General features: G+C 48.4%; 1 protein-coding gene across 2 annotated transcripts in view; it reads right to left on the reverse strand.

The window, feature by feature from the left end:
* Window positions 1-2,418: 2,418 nt before the first annotated feature.
* Window positions 2,419-21,931, reverse strand: part of BATF (basic leucine zipper ATF-like transcription factor) — a 38,299-nt gene continuing 18,786 nt past the window's right edge. Inside the window, exons 3-4 of one of the 2 annotated variants that reach the window (XM_066342373.1) lie at window positions 2,598-2,710; window positions 2,419-2,494 (exon numbers count right to left, since the gene is read on the reverse strand). In XM_066342373.1, the coding sequence (XP_066198470.1) occupies window positions 2,428-2,494; window positions 2,598-2,710 (180 nt within the window). In that variant the 3' untranslated portion in view covers window positions 2,419-2,427. Of the gene's footprint in view, window positions 2,495-2,597; window positions 2,711-17,145; window positions 18,020-21,931 lie in introns of those variants that run through there. The other variant, XM_066342372.1, reaches the window with a different exon arrangement.

Below are 21,931 nucleotides of genomic sequence, written 5' to 3' on the forward strand. Positions count from 1 at the left end.
TCCTGGTATTCCTCTTACTAGGAACACTTACCCTTTGGTTGTAATAAATACCTTAAGCCTCAGGAACAAAATTAGGAGTTCTTATGTTCTTGTGATTATATTCTCTGGGCAGCCCCCTGCCTCACAAAAGTTGTCCTAACCTTCCATTCACTGCACTTGGAAAGCACTTGACATGACTATTTTATTTAGTTATTTATTTTGTTTTATTGATTGATTTTAGAGAGAGAGAAAGGGAGAGAAACATCAATTTGTTGTTCTACCACCCCCCCCCCCCCCCGCATTCACTGGTTGATTCTTGTATGTGCTCTGATCTGGTTTCGAACCCACAACCTTGCCACATTGGGACAATGCTCCAAACAACTGAGCTACCCAGCCAGGGTGATGCGGTTATTTTAGCACAAGAACAATTTGTCAACGGGTCATTATTATATACAATTTAAAAAAGCCATTAAGTTTTCAACCATTAAAAAGTAATCCAGCCTGACCAGGCGGTGGCGCAGTGGATAGAGTGTCAGACTGGGATGCAGAAGGACCCAGGTTTGAGACCCCAAGGTCACACTCCAGCTTGAGCGCGGGCTCATCTGGTGTGAGCAAAAAGCTCACCAGCTTGGACCCAAGGTCGCTGACTCAAGCAAGGGGTTACTTGGTCTGCTGAAGGCCCGCGGTCAAGACACATATGAGAAAGCAATCAATGAACAACTAAGGCGTTGCAACGAAAAACTGATGATTGATGCTTCTCATCTCTTTCCGTTCCTGTCTGTCTGTCCCTGTCTATCCCTCTCTCTGACTCTCACTCTGTCTCTGAAATAAATAAATAAAATTAAAAAAAAAAAATAATAATAATAATAATAATAAAAAAGTAATCCAGTATGTACTTAACATATCTCTTCATTCTGTCCCTGAACCTCATGCCACCCTGGTCTCCAGGCCTTCCTTCTCACCACTGATGACACATTGTATCAGTTGCCCGATCAACATGGCCGGTGAGTCATTCTTCTTCATGTCAAGTGGGTTTACTTCTTGCAACTATGAGGACATCTTGGTTTGCTAAATCGTGACAAATGATGACAACTTCTGACTCCCAGTTCCATGTTGCATGCCTGGACTACACTCTCTACCAGCAGCCATGATACTTGAGTCTTGGGTGCTTACCATGTTGACTGATGAAAGGTTTTTACCCTGCCGGTCTACCAACGGGTTTCATGGAAGTCTATGAACCCCTGAAATCATATCATCCAAATTTGATGACTACTTATATATTTTGTAAGGGGAAGGAGGCATCTATGCTTTCCATCAGATCTTCCATCAAAGTGGTCTGATGACCATCAAATGTAAGAAATCACTGGTTTAGGTGAGTAATCCAGATATTTCAGGTTTAAAAAAATGTTGGCATTAGAGCATGCCACCTAGTATCTGTTCTCACTAATACACGGTATTTGGGAAGATGGGCAACTGCTTTATGTAGCACATAATCTGAAGTGGATTTCTTGTCACAGAAGATACACTTTGAAGGCAACCTTTGAGGACTAACAGAGAAGTTACTGGATTAATTTTGGCCAGAGTGAAGAATGTGTTCGGTGAGACCATCCTGTCTTCTAAAAGGTGACCCTCAATTTTCTCTCCATTTGCAACAAAGTTCCAAGAACTGGATCTAAATGGGTCATTTGGGCAGTAGAGCAAGTACCAGAGATGTAGCAGGGGAGGGGAGATGATTCCTAAAGGAGAGTTGCAAATAGGAATAAGGGCCTGTGTCAGCTTAGAAACCAAAGGACTCACAAGCACCTAGGATTGAAAGCATTAGGACTTCATCCTGGACTTGCGGACAGACCCAGTCTGGTAGACATGCCCACCACACATGCGCAAACTGGCTTTCACATGTCAGGTGACCTTGGATTTGGGAGAAGACCCAGGATGAGCCGTGGGAAGCGCGGGGAGTGGGGATTGCTTTGGCGTCTCTGCCCAGCTACCGTGTCCTGTTATGGCTGAGACTGAAATCGCTCAGCAGCCACACGTTTCAGGTTGAGGTAACTCCTCGCAGCCTTAAAGGTCAGGAAAGCCGCGGTGCTGACACAGACCCGTCTTCCCCTGGCAGTCTGCCCCACAGAGGCTCTTGAGTCATCACATCTGGATGACTAGGCTGATAGAAACGAGGTTTCATGGGGCGCGTTGAGCTGGGGGGAAGTTGGGTGACAGGGCAGAGTGGCGGAGCAGGAAGAACATGGCACTTGGAGCCTGAGGGTCTGGGCTCCGGTCCCTGCTCTGTGAACTGGGCATGCTGTGTTGATCTATCTGGGTCTCAGTTGAAAGTATATAATACAAGGAAAGCTACTTAATAACATGGTACCGGGGAAATACTAGGTGCCCGATGAAAGTGATTGTGCAGGACCCACACTGAGGCAGAAAAGTCTTGACCCGAGGCTGGGATGATCAACCCTGACCTTCACAGTAAAGTGTCTTCAGGGGTTGTCTACAGAGACCAAGTTGATCCCTGGACCTGCAGAGATGTGCACCCCCTGGTCATTTATTTATTCAACAAATATTTCTTCAGAGCTATGCTCTGGGATACAATGAGGAAGCCCTATGGGGTGCCAGCTTACATCTTGAGATCAGTTCTCTGTGTCCAAGCTTCTTTTGCCAAAACATGTAATGATTGGCTGTCAGAGGTAGATCTTGAAATGTCTTGGTCTCTCTTAAGCTGGGAAGTGGGAGCCTGGGGGAGGCAGAAGGAAGAAGAGAAAAGGTTTGTCTCTACAGTTCTGTGTCTTGTCACTAGGTGGCAGCACCAACTCAGGGCTGCTGTTCCCACCTGCTTAGTAAGAATGTCCGCGAGCTTGGTACCCTAGCTCCAGTTTAGGAGGCAACAAAGGCAAGTTTGAGTCCCACCCCTGAGGTGTGACCTCGAGCAAACCGTTCAACCTCTTTTGAGTCTGTTTCTAATAAGAGAGTGAACAGATAATGAGGTAAAGATTTGATAGAGGGCAGCCACTATCAGCCCTGCGGCCGCAGGAAGATTAAACAGCCTAGTCCCCTTACTCCTTCAGATGTCACCCCTATTTTGCACTTTCCCCCTCTCCCTTTTCCAAGAGTTCCCCTGATGCTCATTTAAAATGAGCACTAGATATAAATTTTGGGGTGGGAAGTGGGAAGGCAGAGGGAAGGTCCAAAGTGTGATTTTTCTAGAACAGACCCAACTTTCCCCTTTCCTTCCCCCCTCCTACCTTTCTCTCCCTCTTCATTTTCTTTCTTCTACCCTGGGATTGTCATTTTTGTTTACAAATGTGTGTTAGTGACCCGCTCTGGAGAGATGGGGGAGCGGAGGGAGAGGGGAGCAGAAAGACACCCACTGGAGAGAGCCCCTCCCTCAGGGGCACTCACAGTCCTGAAGGTGAACCAGTTGTTAAAAAATTAAAGTATTTGCGTTCTGGCTGGTCACTAGCCTCCTCCCCAGGGCCCTCCGTGCCTCGAGGCAGGGCATGCCTTGACCCTGCTCCAGCTCCAAGGCCCATTCTGATGGCCAATGGTTGGCATGAATTTCGAATATTGCTCCACCAAAAAAAAGGGGATGGAGGCTGAGTGCCCAGCTCCCAGTGAGGGTTTTAAATTAGATAGAACCTGGGCTTTTTACTGGCAGCAGGCACGCCAGAGGCTGGTGCGGTGCTGGCTGAATGCCCAGTTTCTGATGGGGCACAGAGTATCCCAGAACCCTCTCAGAAAGCAGTCTAGCCTGACCTGTGGTGGCGCAGTGGATAAAGCATTGACCTGGAATGCTGGTATTGCCCGTTTGAAGCTGCAGGTTTGCTTGGTCAAGGCACACATACAAGAAGCAACTACTGCGAGTTGATACTTCCTGCTCCTCTCCCACCCCTTTTTCTCTCTTTCTCTCTCTCTTTCTCTACCTCTCTCTCTGAAATTGATAAATAAAATATTTTTTAAGGCCTGACCTGTGGTGGTGCAGTGGATAAAGCGTCGACCTGGAAATGCTGAGGTCACTGGTTTGAAACCCTGGGCTTGCCTGGTCAAGGCACATATGGGAGTTGATGCTTCCAGCTCCTCCCCCTTCTCTCTCTCTGTCTCTTTCTCCTCTCTAAAAATGAATAAATAAAATAAAATTTAAAAAATATATTTTTTAAAAGAAAAATAGTAAGTAAGAAAGCAAGCGATCAACTCCCATCGGCCCCTGAGAATTAGGACCCGGTAGTCCCTCAACCCCCCTTCCTGGGAAATCCAGGTGTGAGTCATCATTCCTGGGCTTTAAGTTTCTTAAGAGAAGCTTACTCTGACCGACTTAAGGAGAAAGTGAATTTTTAAAAAAAATTTGTATTTTATTTATTGATTTTAGAGAGAGAGAAAGGGGGGACAGAGAGAGAGAGAGAGAGAGAGAGAGAGAAATGTAGATCTGTTTCTGTATGTGCCCTGGTGGGGGATCAAACCTGCAAATTTTGCACATCGTTAGGATGCTCTAGCCAACTGGTTATCCAGCCAGGGTGAGGAAGTGAATTTGTTGGAAGGGTATTGTGTGGCTCACAGGGTCAAAGGAAGGCTGGAGAAGAGGCTCAGAAAAAGGCAAGAACCAGGGCAGTTCTCTACTGCAGGAATTCTCCACGCAGGGCTTCACCGTTGGAGTGGAGCTCCCATTACTTTGGGGGTCTTTCCTTTTTCTCTACTTTACGCAGGCATTTCTAAATTCCGGGACTCAATGATGATCAGGGACTTGCTGATGGTTGGGGACTCCACTGTGGGTCCCTGGCTTCACACAGGAAAACATCCAAACCAAGGCAACATAGAATTTAAAGTGAAAGTGAGTTTATTAGTGAAGCAGTGAGACAGAAAATGGGCTACTCCACAGACAGAGCTGCCCCCTTTTAGCAAAAAAAAATTTTTTTTTCTTGTATTTTTCTGAAGCTGGAAACGGGGAGAGACAGTCAGACAGACTCTCGCATGCGCCCGACCAGGAACCACCCGGCACGCCCACCAGGGGCGAAGCTCTGCCCTTCCGGGGCGTCACTCTCTAGCGCCTGGGGCAGAGGCGAGGGAGCCATCCCCAGTGCCCTGGCCATCTTTGCTCCAATGGAGCCTTGGCTGCGGGAGGGGAAGGGAGAGACAGAGAGGAAGGGGGGGATGGAGAAGCAAATGGGCGCTTCTCCTATGTGCCCTGGCCGGGAATCGAGCCCAGGTCCCCCTCACGCCAGGCCGATGCTCTACCGCTGAGCCAACCGGCCAGGGCCCCTTTTAGCAAAATTTGCTTCTTTGATCAAGGTTCATTTAATTGAGTGGTAGGGTATTCAATAAGGGAGGGGAATATTCAGGATCTTCCTGGGAAAGGGGTGGAGACTTCTCAGAGAAGCTCTGTTGGCCATTTTGTGTCCTTATATGGGCTTTCTATTTCTGATCAGGCAGCCAGGAGTGTGTCTTTTAGCTAGCTAATGTGTTACAATGAAAAAATGAGGCTAGGGGTTATTGTGAGGTGAAATTAGTCACCTGTTGCATTAAACTGGTCTCTGCCAGTTTTAAGCCATAAGTCTGGTGGGTGAGTGGGTCTTACTATCCTCTTGACAGTTTCTGTAACTGTTACTGATGGCAGCTGTCTCACCACATACCCCTATCTCATACTCAAGTCAAATTCCCAGGAAAGAGTCTGATTGGCTCAGCCTGAGTCACATGATTATACATTGGCCACATAAGGCAAGGTGCCTGATTGACAGCTCTACAGATGAGAAAGATTCAATTCTTTTTTTTTTTTTTTTTACAGAGACAGAGAGAGGGATAGATAGGGACAGACAGACAGGAATGGACAGATGAGAAGCATCAATCATTAGTTTTTCATTGCGTGTTGCAACACCTTAGTTGTTCATTGATTGCTTTCTCATATGTGCCTTGACTGCGGGCCTTCAGCAGACGGAGTAACCCCTTGAGCCAGCGACCTTGGGTCAAAGCTGGTCAAACCAGATGAGTTTGCGCTCAAGCTGGTGACCTCAGGGTCTCGAACCTGGGTCCTCCGCATCCCAGTCCTACGCTCTATCCACTGCGCCACCGCCTGGTCAGGCAGAGTCAATTCTTGAAAAGAAAATTAGGATGCTTTATCAAAAGCAGGAGGGATGGATTCTGGGTGGTGCAAACCGACCCTTTTAATCATCACTATCCCAGTTCTGAGTCACAGTTCAGTGACACCTTGTCTTTAGCCACAGGGGTTAAGCCCAGACAGAACTAGATCCCCATCCTAATAGTACTTTAAACTTTCTAGAGTCACCAGATCCACCCAGTCAGCCTTGGTTCTTCAGGATTTGGGGCTGGTACCACCCAGGGATAAACAGTGGGTCACAGACTTCTGAGGGAGCCATAGATAAATTTTAACCTGAAGTAGACAAGCCTAGTATAAGAAGTCCCCCCTCTCTTCCTCCCTCCCTCCCTCCCTCCCTCCCCCTTCCTTCCTCCCTCCCTCCCTCCCTCCCTCCCCCTTCCTTCCTTCCTTCCTTCCTTCCTTCCTTCCTTCCTTCCTTCCTTCCTTCCTTCCTTCCTTCCTCCCTCCCTCCCTCCCTCCCTCCCTCCCTTCCGTTCTCCTTTTTTCCCCTGTGCTATGTGCCATATGCCAGAAAGCAGTTGACAAGCATTTGATGTGAATGAGGCTGACTTCCCTTAGAGAAGATGTTCTAATGGAGATGGGGGCAGGAACCGGTGCTGATGTGACTTTCTAGCTAATGTCACTGCTCCAATGCACACCTATGAATTGTTGATCTCCAGGAATGGGGACCTATGTCTAGGACTGCACACCAAGATGGTTTGGAAAGTTTAGTGTCAGTATCTTAAAATGCCACAAGGTAGGGAAATGAGATATGATGTTTTCACACTTCAAGCCTGGATGACCCCTAAAGAAAGCAAAAGGGGAAATTCCAGGGATGCTCCTGGGCTTTCAAACTTTAGTATTTACCCTACAGTTGCTAAGCTTTAAAAACCTAGATATAGTCATTTAAAAATATTTATTCATTTTAGAGAGAGGAGAGAGAGAAGTGGGGGTTGGGGGAACAGGAAGCATCAATTCGTAGTTGCTTCCTGTATGTGCCTTGACCCAGCAAGCCCAGGGTTTCAAACCAGTGACCTCAGTGTTCCACATTGATGCTTTAACCAGTGCACCACCATAGGGGAGGCTAGATATATGCTTTTTTTCCTTTTCCTTCCTTCCTTCCTTCTTTCCTTCCTTCCTTCCTTCCTTCCTTGTTCCTTCCTTCCTTTCTTTATTTCTTTTTTTCTTTTTTTTTGGTATTTTTCCAAAGTGAGAAGCAGGGGGAGGTAGACAGACAGACTCTTGCATGTGCCTGACTGGTATTCACCCAGCATGACCACCAGGGGGTGATGCTCGGCCCATCTGGGGCGTTACTCCACTGTAACCAGAGCCATTCTAGTGCCTGAGGTGGAAGTCATAGAGCCATCCTCAGCACCTGGACCAACTTTGCTCCAGTGGAGCTTCAGCTGTGGGAGAGAGAGAGAAAGACAGAGGGAAAGGAGAGGGGGAAGGGTGGAGAAGCAGATGGGCGCTTCTCCTGTGTGCCCTGCTGGGAATCGAACCCGGGACTTCCACATGCCAGGTCAATGCTCTACTGCCGAGGGCCTAGATATATGCATTTTTTAAAATAGTTTTATTTATTTATTTTATTTTTTTTACAGAGACAGAGAGAGAGTCAGAGAGAGGGATAGACAGGGACAGACAGAGGAACGGAGAGATGAGAAGCATCAATCATTAGTTTTTTGTTTTGCATTGCAACACCTTAGTTGTTCATTGATTGCTATCTCATATATGCCTTGACCGGGGGCCTTCAGCAGACTGAGTAACCACTTGCTTGAGCCAGAGACCTTGGGTCCAAGCTGATGAGGTTTTACTCAAACCAGATGAGCCCGCACTCAAGCTGGGCTCAAACCTGGGTCCTCCGCATCCCAGTCCGATGCTCTATCCACTGCACCACTGCCTGGTCAGGTGATATATGCATTTTTAAACAAAGCTATAACTGATCTTGGGTTTGAGCCAACACAGAAATTTTATTCCTCTCTTTTACCCTCTTCTTCCTTGTCTTCTGTGCACATTAAAAAGCAGCAACATGGGCCCTGGCCGGTTGGCTCAGTGGTAGAGCGTCGGCCTGGTGTGCAGGAGTCCCGGGTTCAATTCCCAGCCAGGGCACACAGGAGAAGCGCCTATCTGCTTCTCCACCCCTCCCCCTCTCCTTCCTCTCTGTCTCTCTCTTCCCCTCCCGCAGCCGAGGCTCCATTGGAGCAAAGTTGGCCCAGGAGCCGAGGATGGCTCCATGGCCTCTGCCTCAGGCGCTAGAATGGCTCTGGTTGCAACAGAGCGACGCCCCAGATGGGCGCAGAGCATCACCTCTGGTGGGCATGCCAGGTGGATCCCGGTCAGGCGCATGTGGGAGTTTGTCTGACTGCCTCCCCGTTTCCAACCTCAGAAAAATATTAAAAAAAAAAAAAGCAATGGCTTTTCCAGTCTACCTGAACCATTCCCAGCTAGAAGCAGTGGTCATTGGGACTTGGACATGAGCTGCAAAGTATAGAATGGTGACAACAATTCCAGTGCCATGCAGACTTTTCCTGGATGTGGACTTTTCCTGGACTCCTGTTCCCTGTGACAGCTCCTAACAGACTGAACTGTGGTTGGGTTGCATTTTTCAAGGATTTGGCATGGTGATGGGGCCAACTTGGACTCGGTGAACATGTTAAGGATACTGCTCTTTTATGGTTTCTTGCTTTATTGGCCAAGAGTTTGCTTAAAGGCTTTTAATCACTGTAAAAAAAATAGAAGACTGGATAAAGAAGATGGGGCACATATACACCATGGTATACTATTCTGCTAGAAGAGATGATGACATCGGATCACTTACAGCAGAATGGTGGAATCTTGATAACATTATGCGGAGTGAAATAAGTGAATCAGAAAAAAACAAGAACTGCAGGATTCCATACATTGGTGAGACATAAAAGCGAGACTAAGAGACATGGACAGGAGTGGGGTGGTTATGGGGGGTGGGGGGAGGGAAGGACGGAGAGGGGGAGGGGGAGGGGTACAGGGAAAACTGGATAGAGGGTGACGGAGGACGATCTCTCTTTGGGTGATGGGTATGCAACAGAACTAAATGACAAGATAACCTGGAAAAAACAAAAAAATTAAAAAAACCCAGATTCCAGCAGTGTGCTCTAAATCAGTAGTTTTCAACCACCAGTCCACCAGAAAGGTCGTGCCAGTCTGTGAGAGAGTTAACCACCCTGATGCTCTATGAAGTGGTGGTTGAAAAACATTGCCCTAGAACAGAACCCAGTTCTTTAGTGGTTTGTCTGGGGCGTGCTCTTTTCTAGAAGAGAAGCAAGACAGCTGGACAGGGCAGAGAAAAGAAAGGCTGGGCAAGGAGGTGTCCCTGGCTGGAGACCAGCTTTAGTCTGGTCACAGAGAAGTCCTGGAGCACATAATGCACCTGGGACCCACCTTGAGGGAAGGGGCTGGGCTTGCATACCACTGGCTTGATCAGGTACCAGCCGAGGGGCAAGGGCAACCTCCCAGGTGCTAGGTCTCCCGCTGTGCTGAGGACAGTGCTCCAGAGAAAGGACAGCTGGGGGCCATTAAGTAAGGGAAATGGGTGCCCTGGTTTGGCAAAGGGGATCTAGGCCAGGACCCAATGTCAACCAGTGAAGTGACAATATTTAAATGTTCAAACTGGCTATTTAATGGATAAATGTATTAAATTAAGCATTATGAAAACCAAAAAAAAAAAAAAAAAAAGCAGCAATATGAAAAACAGAGCAAATACGTACACACTGGGTATGTTAACAAGAGTGGTTTTTCCTAAATGACTGTAGTTTTTAGTATGTTTCTTTAAATCACTTTTTAATGAAAGTAAATGTATTTGTAAAGGAACATATGTATTACTTGTTAATCTGAAAATAAAAGCCTTTTCAAATGAGAGGCCAAAACAGCATTCGAGATCAATAAGAATAGCTATTTAGGAATCATTGATTCAGGCAGAAGCCCAAGTAATGTTCCAATTAGGAAACAAAAGCAATGGATATTTATGAGAAAGGGAAGGGGAACAATGACAGCAATAAAAGAAAGGCATTTCTATTGGTGCTGATAACATACTATAGTGATGTTTATTCCAAACAATGTTTTTAACTTTCAGTCCAGTCGTCATCAGGCTGGAAAGCCAGAATATCTGCTTCCTTGTTATCTTTGCAAACAGTGTTTTGGGACACAATGTTGCATAGGTTCTGTTCAAAGATTATTTTGTCCTGTTTTAATATCTCATAGATTTGAGTATAAGATGTGCCAGGCTATTCCTCTGGCATGGCAGCTCTGGCTCCATTTTAAAGTGGCTCCACTTACATTATTTTATAATAAGTGGAAAACCCCCAAGCTTATTGTAGTAAATGTATACCAACTATTGAATAAATTAAATAATTTTTATGCAAGTACACCTAAAGTCATCCTGCATCTGTGGTGATTGAATTGCATTTTGAAAAATGGTAGAATTTCATGCTGGCCAGATGGTTCTATTGGTTGGAGAATCATCCCCATATGCAAAGGTTGCAGGTTCAATTTCTGGTGAGGGCACATATAAGAATCAACCAATGGGCTCTGGCTGGTTGGCCCAGTGGTAGAGCCTCAATGCAGCATTGTGGAAGTCCCAGGTTTGATTCCTGGCCAGGACATGCAGGAAAAACAACCATCTGCTTTCCTCCCTTCCCTCTCCCTCTTCTCTCTCTTCTCCTCCCACAGCCATGGCTGGATTGAGTTGAGAGCATTGGCCCCAGGCACTGAGGATAGCTCAGTGGAGCCTCCGCCTCAGGTGCTAAAAATAGATCTGTTGTGAGCACAGCCCCAGATATGGGTGGATTCCAGTTGGGGCACATGCAGGAGTTTGTCTCTCTATCTCCCATCCTCTCCTCTCACTTAAATAATTTATATATATATATATATGTATATATATATATATATATATATACATATATATACACACACACACACACACACACACACACACACACACACACACACATATATATATAAAATAATCAACCATGAATGCATACGTAAGTGGAACAACAAATCAAAAATTTCTCTCTCTCGTGCTCTCTCTCCTCTCCTTACCTCTCTCTTTCCCTTCTCTCTCTAAAATCAATAAATTTAAAAGAGAGAGAGAGAGAAGTGGGTAGAATTTTAAGAAACAAATGTGCATAATGGAGTTATGCATCTCCTGCCACTTAGATTAGAATCACTTCATGCTACTTATGTCAGATACACCAGGAAATCTTATTAAAATTGAAGAGTCCTGGGCCCCACCCAAAGAACCTCGGAAAAGATAACGGAGGGGTTCTAGGCAGAGGAAACAGCACATGAGCAAAGTCTTAGTGAAAGGAAAGCACAGAATATGGTCAAGGACATAATTTTTCCAGCATGGCCAGGATATAATGCTGTTTCCAAGAGGGGAAGGATGGGCAAGGGTGCAGGGGGAGGTCAGTCGGTCCAGCTCTCGTGCTCTGGAAACACTAGGGCTGGCTGTGAGCTTCTCACCCTCCGCACTACTGACCCCTGGGGCTGGGTAATTCCTTGTGGAGGCGCACCTGCGCACTGTAGGATGTTTGGCTGCGTCCTGTGTCACTTACTACCCACTAAATGCCAGTACACCTGTCTCCCAAGTTGTAATAACAAAAAATATCTCCCAACATTGCCAGATTGAGGAACAAAGTCACTCCCAGTTGAGAACCACTGAGTTTGGGGGAATAAATTCCCTGTTCAGTTGTTTGTTCTCGTGGCTTCCAAATTAGCAGAATTAGGTAAGCAGCACTCGATAGGGCAATCCATAGTAGCTTAACCAAATCAACTCTTTTCCACTTTCACTTAAAGACACTCAGAGGCAGGCCTTCCCCAGCTTGTCCCATCACGTATCTGCAGCACTACCAGGGACCCAGCATCTCTTTTCCTCCTTTGTACATGCACATGGTTGGCTCATGTTCCTAGGATGGTTGCCCCACCTCCGACATCACACCTGCTTTCCAGCCAGAAAGGAGAAAGGCATGTGCCAAATGAGATGGCCCCACCTTTTAAAGAGTTTTCCCATAAGCCCTACCCAGCAATTTCTGCTTATATCTCACTGGCCATTGTCTCATGGTCATCCCTAGCTGCAAAGGAGTCTGAGAAATGTAATCTGTGGTCATCTGTATCGCTGGGCACATTGCCGTCCTAGACAAAGTGAGGATTTGGTAGTGAGAGAAAAAGGAGAGAATGGCTTTGAGAGGTCTATTGTCAGTCTCTGCCACTGCTCTTACCTTTGGTTTCTAGGTACAATGACAAGCTCAGAAGTCTCTCACAAGGAATCTACCAGAAGAAGCCAGACAAATCTCCAAGGCAGCAGTGAAATTTATCTATGCCAGTTTCCCTAGGGAATCCCCCCAGAGAGAGAGCTCCCTAATTTCTCTTCTTGCTGGTAGATTCTTTAAACCAAGATGACGTTTTTATTCTATATTCCTGGCAGTAGATAAACTCAAATCACATACTAAGCAGTTTAAAAACATGATTTTTAGGACAGATATGTCATTATTTCCTTCCCACCCCCATCTCCCATTCACCTGGAACCCACTCTAGGCCAGTGCTGTAGCCGATCAGCCACATGGCAAGAATTCCATGAACGATCTCCTTTACACACTTGCTACAAAGCCTAAAATGCTACTGGGCACTCGTTCCTTCGGGCCAGGCATCGCTGTCCCAAGGTGCCTCTTAAAGTGCCAGTCCCCTCTGACAGAGATAAAAGATGACTAAATCTTTTAAAAATGATTTAAAATTTTTATTTTAGATAGAGAAGAAGGGAGAGAGAGAGAGAAAAAAAAAACACATCACTTTGTTGTTTTATTTTTGGTTGATTTATTGGTTGATTCCAGTATACGCCCTGACCAGGAAATGAACCTGCAACCTTGGCGTATGGGGACGAAGCTCTAACCAATTGAGCTACCCGGCCAGAGCAAAATGATTAAACTTTTACTACCTTAGTGTTGGTCTTAGTTCCTTCCCGCCCCTTGGAATTCCTGAGCAGCTTTGGGGGGTGCTGAAACACACGAGGGAGAAGGAGGCCAGCGCAGCAGAGAGTGAGACACAGCCTGTCTGTCCCCGAAAGAAGTGGGGTGAGCCAGCTGGGTGTAAAGCCTTTCCTGTAAAGCCACAGTCACAACTGGGGCATTGGCTGGAGGTATTAATAAACACTGCTGGTAAGTTTGGGTCCAGTAGATGGCACCCCCATGACCTTTGAGTTGGCTTTGACTCCCTTTCTCTCCCCACCCACACTTCTCAACCTGAAGACTGAAAACCTGGCTTTCTGGTAAATTTGCTTTGACATTAACTCAGGGAATAGCACTGCTGGTAAGAGGTAAACACCAAGGACGGAAAGTGGGGAGACAAACATTCCCCAGAATCCCTCAGGTCAAGGCGACAGATAACCATGACGCTGTCATGTACCGTTTCTTGCTGCACGGAGCCTGGGCTTTCCGGAGAGGCAGCGTTGACCTAGATCAGGGTCACAGACTGGCAGACCTCTGCAATGCCACTCTCAAACTGGGCAAAAGAGGTGCCCCGTTACAGAGGCCAGCACTGGCCCTCTTCCTGCTATATACCCCTTCACCCACGGCAAGGAGTCCTTAGGACCAAGGCTCCATGCCCACTCAAAGCCTCTGTCTCCTTTAGACCATTGACTCCCACACCCAGGACAGCAGCAGCCCCTGGCTGAGTGGCCCTGAGCTGGCTTCCAGGAGCTGTTGCCCTCTTCTCCTTCTCTGGGGTAGACCAGACCACCGGGATGTGAGCCCCTGGACTCGAGGGCTGGCCCAGGGATGGCTGTCTATGCAGGAGGGATATGCATGGGACCCTGTCTTGCAGACTAGTGCACTTACCAACATGAAAAAGAGCAAGAGGAGGGACAAGAAGAGGATAGGCTGTAGTCTGAGGGATGTTTTGCCCGGCGCTAATACAAAGTTGGGAAGCACCTCAGAATTCTGAGTTCAAACCTTGCCTTCCAGGTTGTTGTAAAGATATATTTATCAAGGTAGCAGAAAAGAATATATTTTGTTTAACATATTTAATATACTTTGATTTGTAACATGTAAACATTTAGAAATATGATACATGACCTCAATATTCTTGCCCCAGGCCTTGCAAATTTTAAGGATAAATTTGTTCTACAGCCATATTTTGTTTGGTCTACAGCAGGGGTCCCCAAACTTTTTACACAGGGGGTCAGTTCACTGTCCCTCAGACCGTTGGAGGGCCGGACTATAAAAAAAACTATGGACAAATCCTTATGCACACTGCACATATCTTTTTTTAAAGTAAAAAAACAAAACGGGAACAAATACAATATTTAAAATAAAGAACAAGTAAATTTAAATCAACAAACTGACCAGTATTTCCATGGGAACTAGGCTTCTCTCACTGACCACCAATGAAAGAGGTGCCCCTTCTAGAAGTGCGGCGGGAGCCGGATAAATGGCCTCAGGGGGCCACATGTGGCCCGCGGGCCATAGTTTGGGGACCCCTGGTCTACAGAGTGTTTTAGAAATTGAAAGATTTCATGTAGAAATTTTAATTTGGGCTTTTTTTGACAAATTGAAAGTTACAATAACACTGGGCCTGAATTCCCACATGGCAGCTTGAGACAGAAACAAGATATAGCTGCCTACTTTAGACAAGTAAGCACTCACTCCTCATTGCCACACTCCCCACCACTCCTAATTGTCCTATGACCGGTGAACTGCATGTATTTACAGTGCCTGCCTGGGCCCTGGGGCCATTTGAGTGTGGGTCAATGGTCATACACTGAGGGAGCTAGCCTGGTCATGGGAAGGGAACTGGGACAGACAGAACCTGGTGGGTGGGACATCTATAGTCAAAGCTCTGGAAGTTTTGATCTATTCAAGGTTGTAATCTTTTCATATCTGCCCCCTTCAGTTTCCCTGTGTGGAGTTGAAATCAGCATTGGCACTTACCCTGGGCTCAGCCTTCTGCTGCCTCTACCAGGCTGGTGAGAAAGGAGAAGTAGAACTGCCTGGCGTCATTAGAAAGTGGAGAATGAAAGGGGAAGAGAAGTCCTTGCCGAGAGCCGGGAGCGGCACACGTGAGCTCTGCATTTCTAGTTCTGACCCTGAATGTCATTCAGACGGTGCTCAGCCCGGGTCATGTGCCTTCTGCGGGAGTTTCTCGGGGGAAATCACAGTGCTCTAGCCGGGGTGGGGAGAGAAATCTCTGCCTGGAAGGAAGCCTGCCCCAGCCTCCCATGAGAAGCCAGGCCCTACTGGGCCTGAGCTTCCTAAGACTGTGAAAAAAACTAACAAATTCTTTTCGATGCTTGCAGCATCTGAATGGACCACTGGCTTCTCCGCTCTGCAAAGGGAAAGAGCTACCCAGAGGATCAGTTACCAATCAAAAACCAAGCCCTGGAGGAAATGGATGGGAGAGATCCTGTCTGCTGCAGCCCCTCATCACGTATCCCAGCCTATACTGAGTCCGTGAACTGGGAGGAGAGCCCCATTTACCAAGTGTTGTTGGGAGACCAAAGGCTAAAAGGCCAGAGTCTGCACCGGAAGCAATGCCGGTACTTGGGGGGGCTGTCTCCCACGGGCTCTGAGCCCAGTTCCCTGGGCACCCACGGCATCAGCTTCGGGGGTGAGGGGCCCACCAGTGGCAATGCGACTTCCAAGGTCCTTGAGCTGGACTCCTCCCATAGACAGCCACAGGGAGGTCAGGCGGGGACGCAGCTGTTCCAGAGCTTTGCCCCCTACGGGCACAATCCCAGTGAGGTCGGGGAGACGGGCAGGAGAGGTCCAGAGGTGAGACCTTGCCTCGAACCAACCAGAACTGCTGACCCGCGAGTTGAGGAAGTGTTGAAACAGAGAAACAGGCCTGCTGCCCTCTTCTCCCTGTGGTCACCACACCCTCAGGTGGCTGCCATCTGGGAGGCCGCGGGCACAGTGGCAGTCCCTTTGAAGGACCAAGGGGTGAGACTGAGGGTATCTGCTGGAGGGGCTGAAGCAGACGTCTCCCCCAGCAGTCCCTGCCGTTCTGTCCCCAGCTGGCCCAGCAGGGGCTGGGTGTGGGGCCCTGCCATTGCCCTTGGGCAGTGGTGTGGGTGAGGCCACCGCACACAGGCCAGCACACTCGGCCTGGGGACCTCTCAGGAGCCAGCGGGCACCAGGGCCAGGTAACCGGGGCACACTGGATTCAGGCTCCACTGAAACTGTGAATTTGAAGCTCTGAGGGTGACGTTGTGTTACCTGAGCTCAAAATGGCGGCCTGCGACGCCTGGTGGAGACAGCTCCACAGGGAGGTGGGCCTTCAGCAGGGCAGGCAGACCCACGGCAGGAACAGGCCCGCGTCCATGGCCGCACACTGCCCTGAGGGAGCGTGAGGCAAGCACTGCCTTGCGTGTGAGCGGTGCCCTTGTATTCCCAGAGCTCCTGGCATGGGGCCTGGCGCGTGGCATCACCCAGGGCTGGCCATCTGGAAGAGGTGAGTGAGCATGGCTGTGAGCGAGAGCGCGGAGCAGTGACCTGAATGACCATGCCAGCGAGTTGCAGCCTGCCCTGGTCCTTCTCCCCATCTGGAGAGTGACCGCTGACCATCTAGAACAGGGGTCCCCAAATTTTTTGCACAGGGGCCAGTTCACTGTTTCTCAGACTGTTGGAGGGCCGCCACACACAGTGCTCCTCTCACTGGCCACCAATGAAAAAAATGCCCCTTCCGGAAGTGCAGCGGGGGCCGGATAAATGGCCTCAGGGGGCCGCATGCGACCCACAGGCCATAGTTTGGGGACGCCTGATCTAGAAAGTGTGAGGCAATGAGGAATGGAAGGTGGGAGGTTATAGAGAGGTGATCTGGGGAGGAAAATCATGAAGATGCCTAGCCTCACCAGGTGGTGGCACAGTGGATAGAGTGTCTGCTTGGGACGCTGAGGACCCAGGTTTGAAACCCCTAGGTCACTGGCTTGAGCGTGGGCTCATCTGGCTGTGGAGTCTCTGGCTTGAGCGTGGGATCATGGACATGATCCTATTATCACTGGCTTGAAGCACAAAGTTGTTGACTTGAGCAAGGGGTTACTGGCTCTGCTGGAGCCCCCTGGTCAAGGAACATATGAGAAAACAATCAATGAACAACTAAAGTGTCGCAAGGAAGAATTGATGCTTCTCATCTCTCTCCCTTCTGCTCTGTCTGTCCCTGTCTGTTTTTCTGCAATTCTCTTCCTCTCTCTCTCAAAACAAAAAGATGCCTAGAGGGAGGATGGAAGATTCTTTGAAAAGCCCAGCTTCCCACGTACATGAACAAACCATGGAAAAGAGGAGATATCAGCAGTCTCCAAAGCTTTAAGGGCTCTGAAAGCCAAGAACAACAACAACAAAAAGGCCCCAGCCCCACAGAGTTTAAGGTTTCAAGGGAAACTGCCTTGCCAAATTGGTTTCTTTTAAGACGTTTATTTAGAAAAATAACCCTTCCCTGTCTTCCTCCCTGTGTGCCATGGGTCTTGGGCCCTGTGGTTGATTCCACTCTAGGCTGGGCCTCCACCGACGCAGGGCACAGCACATGCTGAAGGCTGCCACTGTGCCGGGAGGCCTCCCCCCCCCTTGCAGCTGCTCCGACTCTGTGCTCAGTCCTTGTCCAGGCCTCGGCCTCTGCATCTCCTGTCTCCCGGTGGAGGTACCAGGGCAGCCTGGCTACAGTCTGTGCCCCCTCCTGAGGCTGGGGGCCAGGGGGGGAGGCGGCTCTGCTCTCCCCCTCCTCTGGGAAAGCTCAGGGCTGGAAGCGCGGGGAGCTGACGTGAGGCTGGTGGAAGGCGTGGGCGCTGTACACCACCTCTGGGGGCGAGGGGGCGCTGGTGGCCAGCACCGAGCACAGGGGCTCGTGGCTGCTGAGCACCGACGTGAAGTACTTCATCTCCTCTGTGAGCTGCTTGATCTCCTTGCGCAGAGCCGCGTTCTGTTTCTCCAGGTCTTCGCTCTCCTGTGAGGGGGAGGGATCGGCATTGGAGATTAATGTCAGGCGGGACCCAGGACTGGAGGGGTGGGGTGGTTGCAGGAGGAACCCGGATTAGATTTACAGGCACATCCATGGAGCAGGGCATCGGTGAATTTGCCTGTACGTGTGAGTGTGTGCACACGTGCATATATTTTGGTAATTCTGTATGTGTGTATAGGCGCATTTGTATAAGCGTATATATACACACGCATGTGTAGGCATAGATGTTAGGTTGAACCCTATGAAACTGCTGCTACTTGATAGAAGAATGGGAGTTTCATATGGTTCCAGCTAATAGAGGTGTATGTGTGAGTGCATGTGTGAATTTGTGTGTGTGTGTGTGTGTGCTCCTTTGTGCATGTATGGCTGTGCTTTCTGTGAGTGTTTATGGGTTGTGAGTGGCATATGTATGTCAAAGAAAACTGGCTGGCAAGCCAGAGGCTGAAAAAACGGAAAAGAATTTATGAGAACATCTTACACTGATTTCCCTCTCTTCCACTCTATATTATACCACGTGTTTTCTAAGCGGGCCCAGTGTGTGCATTTTGTCTTCTGAATGGAATCCAGGGTGAACTGGCTGTGTCACCCAGGTTCCAGAACACTCAGGCTCTTCATAAATACTAAATGGTCAACATCCACCAGTGTCTGATTCCACTCTGCTCTGCTCACCCAACAGCTTGTCATACAGCATTCTGGGGATGTCCCAAGCACCCGTGTTTCCTTTTCTTCCCAGAAGTACCTGTCCCCTGTCATTTAGGAGTACCATCAGATATAAGCTGACCAGGAAAACTCAGCGTAGAGCAGGGGTCTCAAACTCGCGGCCCGTGGGCCACTGTGGCCTGCCGAACAATTTTGTGCGGCCCGCAGACTAATCCATGAAGTTCAAAATATTTTGGATAAAATTAAGTAAGCCTAGGGGCCTACTTGTATTTTTCATTTCTCTAGCATCCTAGCTAGATATTAGCTTAGTTAACAGCAGTTGTGATGCGAACTACAGTTTCTGGTCATTTTGTGACACTGAGTAAACTGCATGTATGATTGTGCTTGTTGTACTGATTTTTTTTTGTTTTCAACTGCAGTGAGAAAAGTGTTGCGTAACAGTTGCCTTTTGTAGACCTAGTGCGGCCGCCGAACGGCTGTGATCTTGCTCTGCGGCCCACATGCTGAGTTGAGTTTGAGACCCCTGGCGTAGAGAGTCCTGGTTACTAATCACTTTATTAATCAATCAATCAACCATGAATTTGCATTTACTAGAAAACCATGCCATCTTCAGAAAACCCAGGGGAACTGCATTTCCAGTGTCCTTCTTATGGTTCACATACCTTGACTCAGTGAAACAGACCTGTTCTACTAATCATCAGTGCCCACAGAGGAAGGGAAAATGGAACTGGAGATGCAAATCAATTACATTTCAGTTCAAAAATCAACCTGAGGAATCCAGGCCTTACTGTGCTAGCCCTGTTTAATTTAGGTCAGCATTTCCCAAATTTATCATGTCATTGGAATTAATCCGAGGGCTTGTTAAACATAGTTTTAGTTGCTTCCTGAAATCTAGGGATTTAAACTCAGTAGGTTCGGGATTTGAGGTGAATTCTGGGAATCTGAATTTTTAACAAGGGTCCTAGGTCATTCTAATGATCAGACAAGTTTGAAAACACTAGTTAAATGTGATATTAAATTAGTTTTAGGCCCTGGCCAGTGATTTAGTGGCAGAGTGTCAACCCAGTGTATGGAAGTCCTGGGTTCGATTCCTGGTCAGGGCACACAGGGGAAGCGACCATCTGCTTCTCTACCTCTCTCTCTCTCTCTCTCTCTCTCTCTCTCTTCTCTCTTCTCTCTCTCTTACTCTACCCCTCCTGCAGCCATGGCTCAAATGGTTTGAGCAAGTTGGCCCTGGGCACTGAGGATGGCTCTGTGGAGCCTGCACCTCAGGTGCTAAAAATAGCTCAGTTGCGAGCATGAGCCCCAGATGGGCAGAACATTGTCTCCAGACAGGGGTTGCCAGGTGGATTCTGGTCAGGGTGCATGCAAGTCTGTCTATCTCTCCCTCCTCTTAAATAAAATAAAAACTTTATTTTAAATTTGCTTTAATTATTAAGCACTTATTAAATACCTGCATACAGTACAGATAAACGCAAATGTTTGTTGATTGACTGGCTGATGATATCTACTGCAGGACTGGAAGTTGACTCAACATTATGATGGGCAGCGAGCAGATGTAAGATAACTTGACATTGAAAGTTTACCTTCAGTAATCCACTAGGAGCATGCAGGCTGATGAGTGAGCTAGTTACATTGTCAATTGCCCTAACCCTGAATCCGGGGAGGTGGTAGAGAAGCATATGGGTGTGGCCACCCATCAAGTCAGCTTCCATCCGTTTATAAAGGACAGATGGGCTAATGCACAGCCTCAGCCTGGCATTTCCAGTAAGCACTTCTGAGCTAGAAAATGTGCCTAGAGAAGTACAAAGGAAACCCGTCTCTAAAACGGGGTGGGGGTGGGTGGGATACCAAGGGTCAGAGACACTGGCTGCTTCTTCTGCAGGGCGTGGCTCACTTATCTTTTAGAAGTTTCTGGGCACATCCCAGAGGGAGGGTGGGCATCCCCTCTTTACCGAAAGGTAAGATGAAACAACACTTAGACCCGGAGGGGTGGGGGGTGTTGGTAAGACGGGAACTGGGGGCCTGGAGTGCAGGCCCCTTCTTCTAGTGCTTTTCCTCGCCCCCTCTAAGAGTTTCCACTGGTGACAACATTTACCGTAAATTCTGTGCTCCGAAGAGCCTGGGCAAACCCCGAGGTAGAAAGGAGGGGAGAGGTAGGCGGGCGCAGGAACCAACGGCTCTAACCTTTCCCCGCCTAGAGGAGAGGCAGGCCCAGCTTTCGGGGAGTAGCAGCACGTTGTTCTGAGCTCCATCTAAGCAAGTTTGGCTGAGCTCTCTCTAGCTTTCTCATCTCCCTCTCCCTGCCCACTGGCTTGCAGACCCCAGAGCTCTAGGGGGAGGTTCATAACCACGGCCACCTCTAACCAGAAAACCACCACCTAAGACAACACACTTGCCTTTACGTTGGGGGCTCAAGGCTGCTTCCTGCTAGGGCCCCAGAGAAACGAGCGCTGCCAGCCCAGGGGCCGAGCAGCCTGCCACTTACAAGAGGAAGAGTTTGACTTAATTTGCAGGAGGAAGTGGCTAGTCTGGGGCCTCTTCCCTCCACATCCCCACCTCCCATCGCTCAGTCCCTGCTGACCCTGCGGGGCGGTCATGCCCTGTAAAGGGTGCACACAGGAGCATCTGACAAAGATGGTCATGGGAGCAGCTTGTTTACACAGAGGTACAATAATCACACCCCCTAACTTCCGGGGTGGGGGAGGGGCTGGAAACCTCAAACTCAGTGAGAGAGAAGAGGAAAGGAATATTTGGAATGAAAATTTCCGCTTCTAACATGCATGTCTCCTCTATAGTGGGGGAGGGGCGGACCTGCATTTGTCCTTCCCTGGAACCTGCTTTCTACTTTTCAGAATTCATTTAGGTCCTTTAGGCTCCTCACAATAACCCCTTGAGGTGAATATGAAAGGCCAACAGTTATCATTATCCTTATAGAAGAGGTCGGCTAAGACCCTGGGATAAACCTACTCCATCCTCCCCACAAAATAACTACGGGCAGCTGGGAAAAGGGGCTATAGGATTGACCTCAGGACACTTTATTTCTAAGAGGTCCAGAAACTTTGAATGTGTGACTGATCCAAACCCTCATAATCACATAGGAGCAGAGCAAGTCTCGACTTGGGGCTGCCCCCATCTCAGCTCTGGGCTCTTCCTAGCACACTCAACTGATTCTCCTGAGAGACTGGCGGCTCAGTTGACTAGAGGTCTACAGGGATTACTAAATGCCGTTGGCTG

This window comes from Saccopteryx leptura, chromosome 6 (genome assembly GCF_036850995.1).
Source record: "Saccopteryx leptura isolate mSacLep1 chromosome 6, mSacLep1_pri_phased_curated, whole genome shotgun sequence".
NCBI classification, from domain to species: domain Eukaryota; kingdom Metazoa; phylum Chordata; class Mammalia; order Chiroptera; family Emballonuridae; genus Saccopteryx; species Saccopteryx leptura.